Here is a 16,743-nt window from a genome sequence, read left to right on the forward strand (position 1 = left end):
ACCCACTTCTTTTGCCACTCTTGTCACCTCTGATCCAAACACTTGTAGTGAATCAACCATTGTGTTGATTGTTTCTTTCAATTCTAATATTTCACCCGAAGCCTCCACATGTATTTTCTGACTAAGATCTCCATTTGCAACTGCTGTTGTGACAGTGGCAATGCTTCTGACTTGGTTAGTCAAATTGGCAGCCATAGCATTCACGTTATCGGTAAGTTCTTTCCAAGCCCCCTCAACATCTTGAACATCTGCCTGACCTCCTAAAATACCTTTAGTGCCAACTTCGACTGCCAATGTAGTTACTTGAGTAGCAAAAGATTGTAAGTTATCTACCATTTTGTTTATTGTGAGTTTTAAATCTAAAAGCTCTCCTTTACAATCTGCAGTTACTTTTTTTGAAAGGTCGCCTTCAGCAACAGCAGTTGTGACATTAGCAATATTTCTCACTTGTTCAGTAAGATTTGTAGCCATGGCATTAACATTTTCAGTTAGTTCTTTCCAAATACCCTCGACATTTTCTACCACTGCTTGACCACCTAATTTACCTTCAACACCGGTTTCTCTTGCCACCCTTGTGACTTCAAAGGCAAACCGTCTTAACTGATCAACCATTGTATTTATAGTAAATTGTAAATCTGATATTTCGCCATTTGTTTGTATGTTTATCTTTCTAGATAAATCACCCAGAGCAACTGCTGTGGTTACGTCTGCAATTTCTCTTACTTGTTTTGTTATATCAAACGCCATATTATTTACATGATTAGTGACAACTCTCCAAGCGCCAACAGTACCGTCGTTTTTAGCCTGACCACCTAGCTCACCTTTGCCAACCTGTTGGGAGATTTCAATTAATTGGGAAACAAAGCCAGATAGTTGGTCCATCATGGCGTTTGTTATAATTTTAACTTTTAAAATGTCGGCGTCAGATTCAATTGCAAAGATCTCTGCTCTTTTCGAAAGGTCGCCCATTGCCACAGCCAAAATGATTGAAGTTATTTCATCCAAATTATGTCTAAATGCTTGATTTGATAACCTTAGGACGTAGTTTTCATGCTTTAATTTAATTAGACTCATTTTCATGTTATTATCAATATTGTATTCTTCTCCCGGAAGAGTTTTGTCTTTAAAGTAGTTTTTGTAGATATCCAAATGATTCTTTCTCAATAATTGATCGTTTAAATCCTTTTGTCTTTTAATTTCTAGATGATTTATGTTTGATACATTTTTAGCGACCATTAGTTGGTCATTTAAGTCATTATTAGTATTTTTCAAGACGGCAATTTGGGATTTTAGCTGATTATGTTCTCTTAATAGAGTATTTAAGTAATCCAATACTTCTATCCTTATAAAAGAATCACTGGTATTCTCAGAATTGAACTTTTCAGGGTTTTCTAGTATGGATAGAATATCTAGATTCCTTTTGTTTTCGTGTTTTTGAGTGCTTGAGGAAAACATTAGAAATAATATTCATAAATTTGAAAAAAGAACAATTTGGCGATAAATGTCTAATAGATTGAAATAAGTGAAGCAATCAAAATAATAAAAAGAATCAAAGATAATTAAAACAACAGTGTGGTTAAACGAATAAAGAGACTAAAATCTATATCCAGTCTTAAAGATCGGTCAAATAATTACTTCACCAGCTTTTATTGAGTTTTGAGTTGGATTAAAAAAATAATGTCACGTTTTCGAATTTTTGCATTGGAACGGGATTTTTGAAATATAAACTTCGTATCGCAGTTAACGATTTTTTGTTTTAGTTTTTTTGTTTTAGCATTTTGGTGGGTTTGTAGAACGTGTGTATTTTAAGCACAAAGCGTTGTATCTCGCAAAGAAAAAGGCAGCTTGTTGGATTTCTTTAAAGGGATTTGGTGTATAATTGATTTTCTTAATTTCCCTGAGGTGTCCACAACAGCAATGTTTTGCGACGAAAAGAGAGAAAGAAAAGAAAATTGAAGAAAATTGAAGAAAATTGAAGAAAATTGAAGAAAATTGAAGAAAATTAAAGACAAAAGAAATTTCTATAAAAATAATTCCGCACACATTTCTTTAGGTTGTAGTTTGTCCTGAGTTAAAAGTAGGGCAGCGAAGTATTGCCAATATAATTATACCATGAGGTTGAAAAATGCAGTAGTAAAATCAGATCAGCTCAAAAACAGCTTAGAACAGGTTGAAACAAACCTCGATAAGCTGTGCTATCTCCCAACTCTTATCATGAATCCCCCCACAATTAGAAAAGCAGACAGAATTGGATTTTGAGCCAATGCTTCCAGTTTGGAGATGCTCGAAAAGGAACTGTGGATAAGACAGGTCGATTTGTCCCATTAATACGGTTCTATGCAGATGGTTGAGTTTGAGAAAGGTTTCCTTCCTTAGTTCAAAATACTCTATGAAATGAGCAGTGAGAACAATAATGTTTTGTGTAGATACTTACAATTTGCTGGTCCGAAGGATATAGGGGAGGAAACAACAAGATGAGAGATTACTGAACAAAAAAGTATACAGAAAACTAAAATGTTTTGCTTAATTCTGCTATTAGCAATATATGAACGTTATTCAAGAACAGTTCTGAACTGCCATTAAGTTTCTAAGTTTGAGTTTCTTTTTCAAGTTATTGGGCTGTCCTTCTGTGAAGAGAGCTCCATTTAAACAGATACGTTTACAATTTTGATTGTATCTCACTGCAAAACATCTTGTTGACCCAAAGGCTTGAACTCTTCTGGAAGTGCCTATTGAAAATGGAATGCAAAAATGGGTCTTACTCAGTATATTTTGGTTGTTGCAATTTTAGTTTTTGTCGGTTTTATGAACAGAGGTCTTTGGCATCAGTTGCAGTGGTTTTTATGGAATTGTGATGAAGAAACATCTCTCATCTATCACTGGCAAATCCGAAGTTTTGGTAGAGGATGGATGTTGCACTTATATGCTTGTTGCTGCACTAGTCGCGTTATTTTTACACGTGGTAAACAGTGTAATTATGCAGCACTTATCTTTCCTCGGAAGTCATATGAAACGGTTGAAAAGTCAAACCGAGCTTCAACTGATCTGATATCCGGTAGAGAAGGGTAATGCCCACCCCAAAAAGATTGCCATGAAACACTACACACGAAAGATAAACACTCTTTAGGTGTTTTCTCAACTCCTGGCATTTATTTCCAACAATGATTTTTTCCAAAAGAATATACAAAGAGTTGCAGGCTATTGAAAAAGACCCATACACCAAGGTCTCGTTTTCTTTGGTTAATCCCAACGACTTGACAAAATTGAAAGGTTCGTTTGTTGGTCCTCCTGATACTCCTTATGAGAATGGTACTTTTGTTGTTGATATCGATGTTCCTTCTGATTACCCCTTTACTCCACCCAAATGCAAATTTGACACAAAGGTATATCATCCCAATATTTCCTCGCAGACTGGTGCCATTTGTCTTGACATATTGAGCAGGACCTGGTCGCCAATATACACTTTGGAGTCTGTTTTGATTTCCTTGCAGCAATTGTTGGAAAGTCCAGAACCATCAGATCCACAAGATGCTATAGTTGCTGAGGTTTATGTCAAAAAAAAAGCCGAGTTTGATAAGACAGCTAGAGAATGGACCAAAAAATATGCAACTCCTAAAGACACATCGCCAAACTCTTCCAATGATGAACTAGAATACTCAGGAATTGAACCAGCAACTGTTGAGATTTTTACTTCAATGGGTTATCCCAAAGACAGAGTAATTCAGGTATTGCTTGATTTGGACTATAAAAAGATCAATACATCTGAAGATACAAAGATCAATTCGGTTTTCAATGCTTTGGGTTGATGTTTGATTTAAAAGATTTAAAAAAAATTTAAAAAATTTAAAAACTTCAATCAAATTTCAATGAATTCTTAATTAAATTTTATTCAACTCTTATTTAAATTTTAATTAAATTTGATTTAAAAAAAAAAATAATTAACTATTCCTTAATGTATTTTTTATTATAGTAGCATGAATAACACTAGTTGTATCTTTATCTTTTTATTACACTTTTTTTGAGTTTTTTTTTGTTTTTTTTGAATTGATCTCAGAAATTGATTAATATAATTAATATAATTAATATAATTAATATAATTAATATAATTAATACAATTAATATGAATAGGAATAGGAATAGGAATAGGAATAGGAATAGTATGAATAATATAAATGACATTGATATCAAAGTTAATAAAATACCAATTTCTCTATAATATCATCTTTATGGTAGTGTAAGTTTTCAAGTCTCAATTTTTAATGTTTTATTTTTAATTTCCACTTTTCTGATCACACCATATTTTAATTTAAAAGGTTTTTATCATGAGAAAAGAGCAAAATATTGCCTGAATTCATTATTCAGCAGTCTAGAATCTCTATAATTAGAATTAAATTGGTGTTTGTGTGTATGATTTGCCTATTTATCCTATTATTTTATCATTTTATTACTCTATTACTTTATTATGTTTAACCGAGCAAAAAAAATAGTCATTATCAGTCATTAATATTAAATTTGAAAACTCAAACAATAATTAACAAAGATTAATAAAAATTAACAAAAATTAACAAAAAGGTTCAAATAGAAGATTCAAATTCAATATTTCTCAGGATTAATGCTTCTTGAAATTAATGCTTCTTGAAATTAACATTTTTTGGAATTAATATTATCTCACCTTGTCTCGAACAAAATAAAAAATAAAAGTATCACGAACGTTTGTTTGAAAAAGTTTTGCTATGAGTCACCACTATAAATTTTTCTCATAATTATTCCTGTTCTATTCACCGGGTTGTTTTCTGGATTGTGATCAAACATAAAACATCAAAACATGTTTCTCACCACTAAAAAAAAAAATAAAATATCATTTTCCATTATCTCTGTGGTTTTTTTCGGCTAACTTGTTGAAAGCTAAAAATTTGCTAAAACTACCTTTCTTTGAAATGTTTGATAGGCTTTCTGGTTGGATTAGTAATCTTTTTCTAACAAAACAGTAGAGCTTTGTTATTATTTTTTTAGCAGAATCGAATAGACCCAATTGATTTTGTTTGTGGTAATACTTTTCCCTTTCTTCAAACAATTATCATCGGGTGGATAGTTGAAAGCAAAAAAACAATACCAAGAGTTTTATTTTCCAATTATTTTTTCATTCCATTTCATTTCTTTTGATTTTGTACAGATATTTTATCGACAAGAAAAGTAGACCATCAATGCGAAGAGCACATTGCTGACATTTGCTCAAAAGGCAAAGACCACAGCTGAGAACAATAACTAACAAATGATGTTTAGCTTAGCTTAGCTTAGCTCAGCTTAACGTAGCTTAGCTTATAACCGGGTTTATTACAATAATTGTGGTTAAAAACAAAGAAAAAAAACATATGGGTGATTGTTGGAGTAAACCAAAAGTGATTTAAATACTATGATTGTTTTGGCAACGAAATAAGAGTAGTAAAATGACAATTCCCGAAGACATTTTAATCGCAGATTTTCCAGCTAAAAACACAGGGAGTCGTAAAACAGGTTATTGATCAAAAACCGATCAACAGTGAACAATAAACCAGTGCAAATAAATCGTAAAAACATAATTTTAGTAAAGCAGAAGCAAGAGACAACCAAAACTCCGTTAGAGAGTAAAACATTTGTGTTTGGTCTTTGCTTTGTTGAAAGCTGTGAGAGAGGATGGGACGATTGAGAGAATGATTTGGATATGGCTTCCTTCAATCTTAAAAAACTTAATGACTTATGGGCCAGAGATCATTGCAAGTTTCAAGTGTCTCATTCCTCGTTGCAAGGCTGGAGGTGATTAGGTTTGCAGCATTAGCAGAACAAGAGCAACGAAGAGCCGTCGATAGCCATTTTCTGGATGCTTGAACGAAAAATTGCACCAGATGCTGGAATCGCAACAATAAAACAGAGCTGCTCCAATTTTAGTCGAGAACCTTAAGTGTTCAAGGCAGAGAAGAAAGCTGTGGTTGATTTACGAAATACAGAACCTCTGGCTGTAGAAATTGAGAGTCAAAAAGAAAACGAGTTGGGCAACCAGCGAATAAGGTTTGATTGCCAGTATCTGTTTTCCATATATATTCCTCAAATGAGTCAATTGATGCCTTTCATTTTCGGTTATTTCATATATTCTTCTGTCAAATTACTCACAGTTTACAGCACATTTCACAGCACACTTGTATGATCTGAAAGATTAATTGGGCTCTGGATTTCATTGGCCCACAGTGGGCACAACTTATTTTCAAAACCTCTTGCTGTGTTGGATTATATAAAGAAGGTGGGTGCATCTTATTTGGACTTGTATTCCTTTTTCATATATAAGTGATGGATCTCTTTGGTTTTTGATCTGGACTAGCACATACACTTTGCAACTCACACCCACCTACTGAATATCCAGACTAAAGCACTGATCACAATGGCTTCCAACCAACCCTCAGCTAATATAAATACAAACGAAAGTTTCCAGATTGTCTATGTTGAAACCTATAGTGATGTGGAAACAATAAACATCGACGAAGAATACGACAAATACAATGAGCTAGCAGAAAAGAATCATCAAAAGGGCACAACTTGGTTTCGTAATCGAGTTCATAAAATATTTAAAAACTGACACATTCCACTTGCTTCAAGTGGCCTTAAAGAGGTTCTCTTTTTTTTTTGATGATTTTTCATGATGATTTTTTTTTCTTGGGGAGTTTTAATTAAAGAAAAATCAAAAAATAAAAGATGGAATCAAAAAATTTGCTGTTGTATTATATTATTAATAATTTTATTTTACTTTTTCCAAGGGATTAGTTAATAAAGATAACAAAAAACAAAAACATGAAAACATATGAAAACATATGAAAATATATGAAAATATTCTTCTGTTCTTAAATTTAAATTGGTTTTTATACTGATTGATATTTTTTTTACCAATTGAAAGCAAGTTTTTTATCAGAGAAAAATAATTTAGGATTCAAACCAGAGACTGATATTCACAAATTGCTCCCCTAATCTACAAAATATCAACAGATCAAAAACAGACAACAATTGCTTAATGGATTTCTGAACCTAAAAATTGCTTGGTTTGTCTTGATATCGGCATTGAAACCTTTTAATTTAATTTTTTTTTAAAGTTAGAACAACTAGTTGTTTCTTCTATCTATATTATTTATGTTGCTATGGCATGCTATTTATATTGGTTTTTTTACTTCACCCTTTCATATTTGCCTGTTAAAGGGTAAAGGCTCATACACATACTCATACTCATATACACTAATACATTTCAAGTATCTAATATATATAATAGATCGTTTTTATATGGGTCTTGTGATCTGCAATGTAGTGAACAGCCACCGATCAGATAAAAAGATAAAGGTAATGGTAAATTTCCAGAAATCTTTTTAATAAGAAAACCAACTTTTCTTACAGAAAAATCTAAATAAAATTTTCAATCAAAAAAAATCTGTATAAAATTTTCAATCAAAAAGTATGTTAGAAAAATCACAAAAAACGGTTTTCTTTGTATTTAACGTCAAAAAGAAAGTAATTTGGATTTGGAGGATATGATAATGTGCCATCATGTATTTTATCTTGGTGTGTTCTCATAGCGGTTTAATGAAATTATGAACGCATGAATTGTGAAATTTGCAAACACTAACATCAAAATGGAAACAGATTTGGGGAGAATTCCATAATTTCAACAGCTAGATGCTGGAAAACTTGTTGGTTAGACTATGGCAAATTAAGTTGTGCAAATTAAGTTGTGCAAACTGTTGTGCAAACTGTTGTGCAAAACATTTTGCATAGAGCACTTTGTTACTGGTAAAAAACCGTATTTTGTAGTAGAAGAGAAGAGCTCCTCTTGTGAACACACTGCAACCCAAATGAGAAAAAGCCATAGAGAAAGCTTGAAAAGTTAAAGAAAATATAATTTTCAATGCCTTCCGCATTAAGCTTTTTAGGTTTTTGCCAAGTCCTGGCAAAGTTGGCAACGGCACAAGAACCGCAGAACTGGTCTGCTGCAGCCTTAGTCATGCTCTATGCGTATTAAAGCAGGAACACATGTGTACATATATCCAGAGCTACGGATTGCAATCTTTTCCAGAAGAGACCACTCTGCTGGGTCAGAACTTTTTTTTTCAGAACTTTTTTTTCAGAAAAATTTTATTTTTTTCAGCTTGATGTGAAAAATTTCAACTTATATTCAGCGATCTCAAGGAAGAAAAGAAGGTAGATGAGAGCACACAATGGGGAAAATCAAGAAAAGTTCGAAGAAGACAACAAAATCTGCTAAGAGATTTACATTCAAGTCGTTTGCTGAGCAAATTGACTCCATCAACATCAGCTCATCTTTGAAGCTAGCAAATAACAACCACAACAGAAACTATATCAACACAAAGGAAAACTCTTCAAAGGACTTTTCCTACTATATTTCAACTTTGGAACACTGGAAAGAAATCAATCTATCAAACAACTTCAACGAGTTTCTATTGAAAACAGACTCCTTTTCTCAAAGTTTACCTCAGATTTTGCACCACAAATCCATAATATTTAAAGCTTTAAAGCATTATCTATTGAAAAATGATCCCAATTCTTTAGAGGCTCTACTAGATCTCTTGATTCAATTTATCCATGACTTGAACCATGAATTTTTGCAGTTTTATAAAGAAACCATCCAGTTATTGGCCCAACTAGTCGAAATTAACTTGAATCCTAGTTCAAAAGATCCCAATAATAACAACCAAGAAAACTCTGAATGTATTGAATGGTTATTCACTTCTTTTGCTTTCATTTTCAAGTACCTTTCGAAAATCACCACAAGTAACCAATCCACAAATAACCAAGACGATTATTTTCTAATGACTTTTGAATTGTTATTGCCCTTATTAAAAGCATCAAAGAAAAACTATGTCATCAAATTTTTATCCGAATCTCTATCATTTTTAATCAGAAAATCCTCTACAGATAACTTGATCCAACTAATAAATTTATCATTTACTCAAACTGACTCTCTTTTGTACAATAGCAATGCATTGATTATAATGTTTACTGAATCAGTTAAAAATATAAAAGGCTCCTACCATTCAAATTCCTTAAAATTAATTCCAATCTTATTAGATCACTCGTTACTTAAAAACCCACAAAATTCAAATGAGGTAACGATTATTTCCGATATTTTCCTTCAAATTATTAACCATGGCCAAAAAAACAATTCCTCTATAATTTACGAAATAATATTAAAAGAATTATCAAATATTTTGAAACACAACGTCACCGTTAATCTGCTTTCAATAATTAAAATACTAATTTCTTTAGTATTTTCCGAAGGTGGTATTAAAATAAAATCTGAAAATTGGTCTTCAATAAAACAAATTATCGATATACTAATTCAAAAAAATAATGAGATTAACAATGAGATTAATAATAACATTGAAAATGACAACAATGATTTTATAAACCATTTATCTTTATTATATGCTATCATAATCAAAAACTCTGACATAAAGTTTTTAATTCAATATCATAATCAAATATTTAACTCAATGATCAATTTAAATCATGGCGACAGTTTTTTGCCTTTTGTCGAAATATCAATCGAAATAGCACCAGAAAGAACCATTTCCTTTGGCAAAAAATTTATACAAGATTTTATTTTGAAAAATTGGCTCATCGATGACGTTGTTAAAAAAACTCAAAGGCAAAAACAAATAGCTTTGTTTTTAAATGATTTAAATGATAAGAGTTTAATCTCAACTGACTCGAAATCTATATCAAATTCAAAGATTTCAATTATCATAACCAGTGATTTTTCTAAAGATCTTATCTCTAATTTGAAGTTTGAAAATGATGGTTCCAATTTTAAAGATGAAATATATTGGAGATTATTAATTTTGAAATTTGTGAATCAAATTGATTTTTCCAAAACTTATTTTAACATCATCATTGATCTTTTGAATTCTATAACTTCAAATTCCTCTTCAATTGAAAGCTTTAATAAGGACATTTATGGAAATATACTAAGCTTTTTGTCTTCTCAAGTTTTAAATGACTCTCAAAATTCTATTATCCTAAATCTTGTAATTAAAGATTTTGATAGATTGAAAGAAAGTTTAGTTTTTATAAATGCTACTTTACTGTTTCTATCAAAAAATATCAATGAAAAAAATGCTCAATCTTTCGAAATTTTAAAAGAAAATTATAAAAAAATTATTAGTTCAGCTAGTAAATTATTGTTATTTGCTAACCATAAACTAAGATACTTTGGATTATCTTTAATTATAAAAATTTTTGAGCTTTTGAAAATAAAACCCTTTTCGTTGCTATCTCAATGTTCGATCATTGAAGAAATGCCATTAAATATTGACACGATTAGAGATTTAACCATAAGGATAAGGTCTTTAGCTTCTGATTATTCAAAATTTGATGTCAATTTCGATGAAAATTCACAATTAGTTTCATCTATAATAATAAATTATATATTTGGTTTATTAACAGTTAAGTTTCAACCTGTTGCAACTGCAATTGGTGACAATTTCTCCATTTTTGCAAAAAAAAATGAAACTGAACTATGGAATTTAGTTGAATTTTTTTTAAATTATAATTTTGATAATAATAATAGTCAATCAGAAGAACAAAAAGAAGATAATAATAATGTAAACAAACAAAAATTAAATTACAATATGCACTCTTCTGATTTTAAATTAAAAAGTCATTTTGAAGCTTGCATTAAATTTTTTATTGATTATTCCTACATCGATCACTCTATAGTGACATACTCTAAAAAGCAATCAGGGGATTCTAAATTTCCTGAGATTATCAGGAGTTATATAATAAGAGCCTTAATGAAGGTTCCGGATTTAGCTCAAAAACATTCTTCTTTCCTTGTTCCATTTTTATTGCAAAAAAGTGATGATTTTGAAAATGAATTCAAAGAAAAAGGATTAACTGATTGGCCATTAAGTGATATTAATTTATTATTAAAACTATTTTCCAAATTTTCTCATATTAAAAATATTTCAAAAAATCAATTGGTTTACAGTCATTTGCTTTCTCTTTTATGTAGTCAAAACAATAAAATAAGAAAGTTGGCTTTAGAATGTATCATTAATTGGAAAAACCAGCATATTAACAAAAGTGCTGAAAATCTAAGAAATTTACTTGATCCTACTTTGTTTAAAGATGAAATTATAAAGTTCATTGTGAAGGGAGATAATAGTGTAATTGAAGAGGAAGATCTTGTTTATGTGATGCCATTGATTTTGAGGATTTTGTTTGGTTGTTCTCAAAATTCAAAAAATAGTGATTCCAAACAAGGAAGAAAATTTGCTGTTATTAGTATACTACCAAATTTAGAAGAAAAACACATTAAGGACTTTCTCAAATTAGGATATGATAAACTTCCCTATGAACCCATGTTCAATGTTCAAGATGCAGTGATTAACTTCTATTTAGAAAATACATCAGAAAGATTGCTAAGAAAAATGAATGGTTTTACAAATGTTCTGTTTGAGACCATTAAAACCCTTGGTTACTCTTCCCAAGAATCTTTGACAACAATTTTGAAACCTTTGATTTTTTGTTTGTCATACTGTCAAGCAGCCATTGACAACAAAACATGTTTAACTTCGAATAATTTGGAAAAATCTGCTCGTTTGACAAGACAAATGGGCATGAAATGTTTGCTTTCACTATTTTCTATTGATTTAAAAAGTTTACAAAACTATAAAGATATAATTTACCAATATATTGTTCAGCCTCGTCTTGAAAAATTTGACACTGAGAATCTCCAACAACCTTCTTCTTTGTTAAATGTCCTTATAAATTGGGCTAGCAATAGTGACTATTATTCATTTCTTTATATTGACGATTTTTCTCCCACAAAAGCTATTCTAGATTTGATGCTAAATGAGAATGCCAAAGAGACTGTGGTTTTGAAGTGTGTTGAATTCTGTACTTCAATCATATCGAACGTTAATTTGGAGGATGATCATTATATTGAATTAACTGCTTTAGTTATTGATGCTGTTCTTAATGCATCAGAGACATTTGCCAAATTGACAAATCCTGATGTAAACTCAAAGGTTATTAATATCTTGTATTTAATAATTAATGGTGGGTATTTGACTAATGATAATTTAATAAAACAAATTATCCACTTATTAGTTGAAAATATTGACAAGTCTTACAGATCAATCAAGGTTGATGATAAAATTAAAATTTTTGAGTCATTAACAAATTTAATAGCTGAGTTTGACTGTTCATTTGATGATATTGCTTTTTTGTATAAATCAGTTTCTCGTTATTTCAAAGTAAGCCGTGAAAATGCTATTAGAGAAAAATTGGTCTCAGTGATGTCAATGATAGGCAAAAAATTTCTCTTATTCAAGGAAGTTTCTGATTTAGTGGCTGATCTTAACAGCTTTGGAACCAGATTAAACGAAAAGGATCATTTGAAACGTCACAGTGCTTCTGAACTCATTAATGAAAAACTATACCAGAGTTTTAGTGCTGAACAGTGGTTGCCACTTGTATATAATGCATTGTTTTTTATCAATGACGGCGAAGAGTTATCCTTTAGAAAGGATTCTTGTTTAACATTGTGCAGGTTTGTGGATTGTTTTACCAATAAGAATTCTTCAGATAAAGCTGAACCTTATATTCAGTTGTTGAAAAAGGTGATATTACCTGATTTGCGAGTTGGTTTGAGGTCATCTAATATATTAATTCAAACCGAATATATTCTATTTTTCCAGCATATCATAGCTCATGCTAAATATTTGGATGATTTTGCCGATTTAAAAATTTTGTTAAGTGAGGAAAATGAAGAGAGAAACTTTTTTATGAACATGACTCATATACAACTACATCGTCGTCAAAGGGCACTCAAAAGATTGAGGGAAGTCTCTTCAAATATATCTGCACCCAATATAGCCCATTATATTCTTCCCATGATTGAACATTATGCTTTCTCAATTGATCCAAACTTCAACAACATAACCGATGACACAATTGAAACTATTAAAGTATTATCTAGCTGCCTTGCATGGAATCAATATAAGGCTTTGGCTAAAAGATACATTTCCTATTTTAAAAAAAGAGATGATTTGTTCCGCAATGCTATCAGAGTTATCATTGGTATTTCAAAATCCCTTCTAGACTCGAAAAGATCAAGAATTAATGGGGCTTCTCTGATTATCAAGAATTTACCAGTAAAAAACGACGATATTGATAACTTTGTGATGCATGACATGCTTCCTGTTATGAACAAAATACTAATTGATCGTGAGGAGGAGTTTGTGCTTTTAAGAGTGCCAATTGCAGAAGCTATGACATCTTATATTTTATGTTTAAATGACGAGTTAATAACTAATGAGTTTCCTGGATTTTTAACCAAAGTTTGTCATATGCTTCGAAGTAAATATAATGACTTACGTGATGTTGTTAGAAAGAGTTTGAGCAGAATGGCTCATATTATGGGTGCTGGATATTTGAACTTTTTGTTAAAAGAAATGAAAACTGCATTAGCTCGTGGTTCTCAAATTCATGTTTTGAGTTATACCCTCCACTCTTTATTAATTTCCTTAAAGAGCAATCTTAAACATGGAGATTTGGATGAATCAGCATATATTATTTCATCGATTGTAATGGATGATATATTTGGCGATGCAGGATCAGAAAAGGATGAGGAAAATTACAAGACTCAAATGAAGGAAGTAAAGGCCAGAAAAAGTGGAGATACAGCTGAAATGTTGACTAATAACATATCTTTAAATGCTTTTAAATATGTTGTTGAGCCTATTAAACGATTATTAGGTGAAACACTTTCCGCCAAGGACCAAAATAAACTAGATGATTTGTTAAAAAGATATTCTGCTGGTTTGATACACAATGAACAATCCTCAACTAAAGATGCTCTTTTATTATGCTATGAACTATACTATGAATCCTCTAATAATCCTTTTACTGAAAAAAGGAAAGCTCAGCAGTTACTTGAGTCTGAAGATCATTTTATTGTGAATCTTGATGCAAAATCTCAAAAATTACATTTACAAGAAAGTAGATATTATTCAATTACATTGAAGAGATTTTCATTTGAATTTCTATTATCTATATTAAAAAGAAATAGTTCATTGGTAACAGCTGGAAATTTAGCTGAATTTGTTCCTTTGTTGAGAAATGCTGTTGACTCACAAGATGAAAAACTTATTGTTTCATCGCTAAAAGTTTTAAACGTTATTGTCAAAGTCAATTTCAGTGATAAAGAAATTAAAAATTTCAAATTTATTGCTAGAAAATGTTTAGTATTGATTAAAGACTCCCCGTTAACAAGCTCAAATCTTTGCCAGGCATGTTTAAGGTACTTGAGTGCAGTAATTCGTAATAGAGAAGAGATTCAATTAAAGGAAACTGCCATTAGTTACATACTAGTACGATTGCAACCAGATTTGGAAGAACCTGAGAGACAAAGTTTAGCGTATAATTTTTTGAAGGCAGTTGTTTCCAAACATTTGATGGTTCCAGAGGTATATGATACGTTGGATAAAGTCAAGCAGATTATGGTAACCAATCCATCAAAAGAAACCCGAGATGTTTCAAGAAGCATCTACTTTCAATTTTTAATGGAATATGATCAGAGTAGAGGAAGATTAGAATCACAGTTTAAATTTTTAGTAAATAATTTAAGTTATAAAATTCCAACTGGAAGAGAATCTGTTATGGAAATAATGCATTCAATTTTTCTTAAAGCAGACAATAATTTAATTATGAGATTGTCATCAAGTTTTTTTATTGGATTGAGTAATGTTGTTTGCACTGACGAATCTTCTAAATGTCGTGCAATGGCTAGTGAATTGATTAAAGAAATTTTTCAAACATTGGGCAAAAATAAATTAATAACAATTGAAGATTATATGATTTCTTGGGTGACTCAATCGGATAATAAGCTATTGTTAAGATGCGGATTACAAGTTTATAAACTATATTTAGAAACAGTTGGATTGCATTTTAATGCTAAGCTTGACGAAGTTGTAATGAAGAAAATTTGTCAAGTTTTTGAAACTGATCAAATTAATTCAGTTGATACTGAATTGGATGGATTTAATAGTAAAAATGAAAATTGGGAATTGATTTTTGTTTCCTTGAATATAATCAATACAATTTTGGAGAACGAAAAAGATAGCAAAGTCATTAATAATAATGTTAATAATATTTGGGACAGTGTTGTTTCCCTATTGTTGTATCCACATTCATGGGTGAGGTTGGCCTCATCTCAAATAATTAATAAATTTCTTCAAAGAATCGATAAATTTAGTGATAATTATAAAATTCAAAACATTGGATATAGATTAATTAGATCATTGGGTGCACCATCAATTGATGAAAATTTAGGTGAAGAATTGGCAAAAAATATCACTCTTATAGCTAAATATTGGGTTGAGAATCAAACATTATATATTAAAAGAGCTGAGGAAGAAGATGATGATGAAGAGACGAATCAGAATGGAGAGATTGGCAATAATGGTAATAATAAAAACAAAAAAGCGGATAGAAAAACCCACAATCTCAGTGTTGAGTGGTTAATATATAGAATAAGTTATATCTTGAAAAAAGATTACAATTTCAAAAAACTAGTAACATCAAAGATAAAATCGGTTGGGATTTTTAAGTTTTTGATTGAACGTTTATCAGTTGAACAAATAATTGAAAACAATGAGCTAATATTATTACCGTTGTATAATTTATCTGAAATTGAATATGAATTTGAAGGAGTAGAGGATCTAAAAGCTGCCACAAGTGAATGTCTTACAATATTAGAGAAAAGGATTGGAACGTCTAATTTCACAAAAATATACTCTGGTATTAAGCAGATTGTGGAAAAAAGAAGAAAAGAAAGAAAAATGAAAATGCAAATTTTGGCTGTTTCCAACCCAGAAATAGTTGCAAAGAGAAAGTTGAAAAAGCACGAAAGACATCGTCAAAAAAGAAAATTAGATAAAGATTCTAGTGGTCTTTATCGTGTGAAAAAGATGAAGGTTTCCAAATAAGGATTTTTTGTAATATTTTTAATCGTTTTTGTTTTATTTTAGTCATTTTTGTTTTTTTAATTCTATTTAATTCTATAGAGATATACTCTTTCGATTGGTATTTCCGTTGGCTCTGAATTTCAACCGACATGATTCTGCATCAACTGAATTGCCGCGGGTTTGGAACGAATGAAAAATGTTTTTCAACCGAAAGCGAAAACAGACACTTTCCATCAATTGATTATAGCATTGGAGGAATATGCTAAGTGAATGCTTTCTAGTTATTCATTAAATGGCTATTTTGTTTTGGATTTCATGTTTTCTATGAAAGCTGCTGTTAGATTTGAGCGGAAATAATAAAAGGTGAATTTTGAACTGAGTTATTAATTTTTATTGATTAGGCTTTGTGAGATTCTGTAATAACCATTATTGTTTTTATGGATTGAAATTATTTTGATTGGTGAAAAGTCAGTCTTATTGGCGAAGTATATGTAATTAAGTAATTGAATATGTTTGTTTAAGATATTTGCAGAACTAATTAATTGTTGATTCCAATTCGTTCAACAATCACAAAATTATTGAAAAAAACTGAATCCTTATGAACATTTAACGACGCTGAAGATGTTTCAATGTCTAAGCTGAAAGAAGCTTTTCAAGGTGGATTTGAGTTAATTAAATTACTTGGTTTTCTTGTTAGTTGGAAAAGAAAATTATTTTAATTTTTTTGTTGGTTCTGATT

The 16,743-nt window shown here is 30.6% G+C and overlaps 4 protein-coding genes across 4 annotated transcripts in view; 3 read left to right on the forward strand and 1 right to left on the reverse strand.

The window, feature by feature from the left end:
• ASCRUDRAFT_58562 (histidine kinase) overlaps nucleotides 1-1,074 on the reverse strand; it is a gene marked incomplete at its 5' end in the record, with an annotated part of 7,231 nt that extends 6,157 nt beyond the window's left edge. Inside the window, one exon of the mRNA XM_020191213.1 lies at nucleotides 3-1,074. Coding sequence (XP_020047131.1) covers nucleotides 3-1,074 — 1,072 coding nt within the window. The remainder of the gene's footprint in view (nucleotides 1-2) is intronic.
• Nucleotides 1,075-3,161: 2,087 nt separating this feature from the next.
• Nucleotides 3,162-3,806, forward strand: UBC1 (E2 ubiquitin-conjugating protein UBC1; the record flags this gene model as incomplete). Its single annotated transcript, XM_020190616.1, has 1 exon — nucleotides 3,162-3,806. The coding sequence occupies one exon, from the start codon at nucleotides 3,162-3,164 to the stop codon at nucleotides 3,804-3,806; it is 645 nt and encodes a 214-aa protein (XP_020047132.1).
• Nucleotides 3,807-6,259: 2,453 nt separating this feature from the next.
• Nucleotides 6,260-6,779, forward strand: ASCRUDRAFT_76191 (uncharacterized protein). Its single transcript, XM_020193373.1, has one exon. The coding sequence runs from the start codon at nucleotides 6,413-6,415 to the stop codon at nucleotides 6,605-6,607; it is 195 nt and encodes a 64-aa protein (XP_020047133.1). The 5' UTR covers nucleotides 6,260-6,412; the 3' UTR covers nucleotides 6,608-6,779.
• Nucleotides 6,780-8,021: 1,242 nt separating this feature from the next.
• On the forward strand, nucleotides 8,022-16,159 carry UTP20 (Utp20p; the record flags this gene model as incomplete). Its single annotated transcript, XM_020195083.1, has 2 exons — nucleotides 8,022-8,045; nucleotides 8,256-16,159. 2 exons carry the CDS (start codon nucleotides 8,022-8,024, stop codon nucleotides 16,023-16,025), a joined length of 7,794 nt encoding a protein of 2,597 aa, XP_020047134.1. The 3' UTR covers nucleotides 16,026-16,159.
• Between the last annotated feature and the right edge of the window lie 584 nt (nucleotides 16,160-16,743).

This window comes from Ascoidea rubescens, assembly GCF_001661345.1.
Source record: "Ascoidea rubescens DSM 1968 unplaced genomic scaffold ASCRUscaffold_7, whole genome shotgun sequence".
NCBI lineage: Eukaryota > Fungi > Ascomycota > Saccharomycetes > Ascoideales > Ascoideaceae > Ascoidea > Ascoidea rubescens.

What these genes read in the sequence shown, in the direction of transcription:
- ASCRUDRAFT_76191 (XM_020193373.1), top strand. Translation starts at nt 6,413, where the DNA reads ATGGCTTCCAACCAACCCTCAGCTAATATAAATACAAACGAAAGTTTC.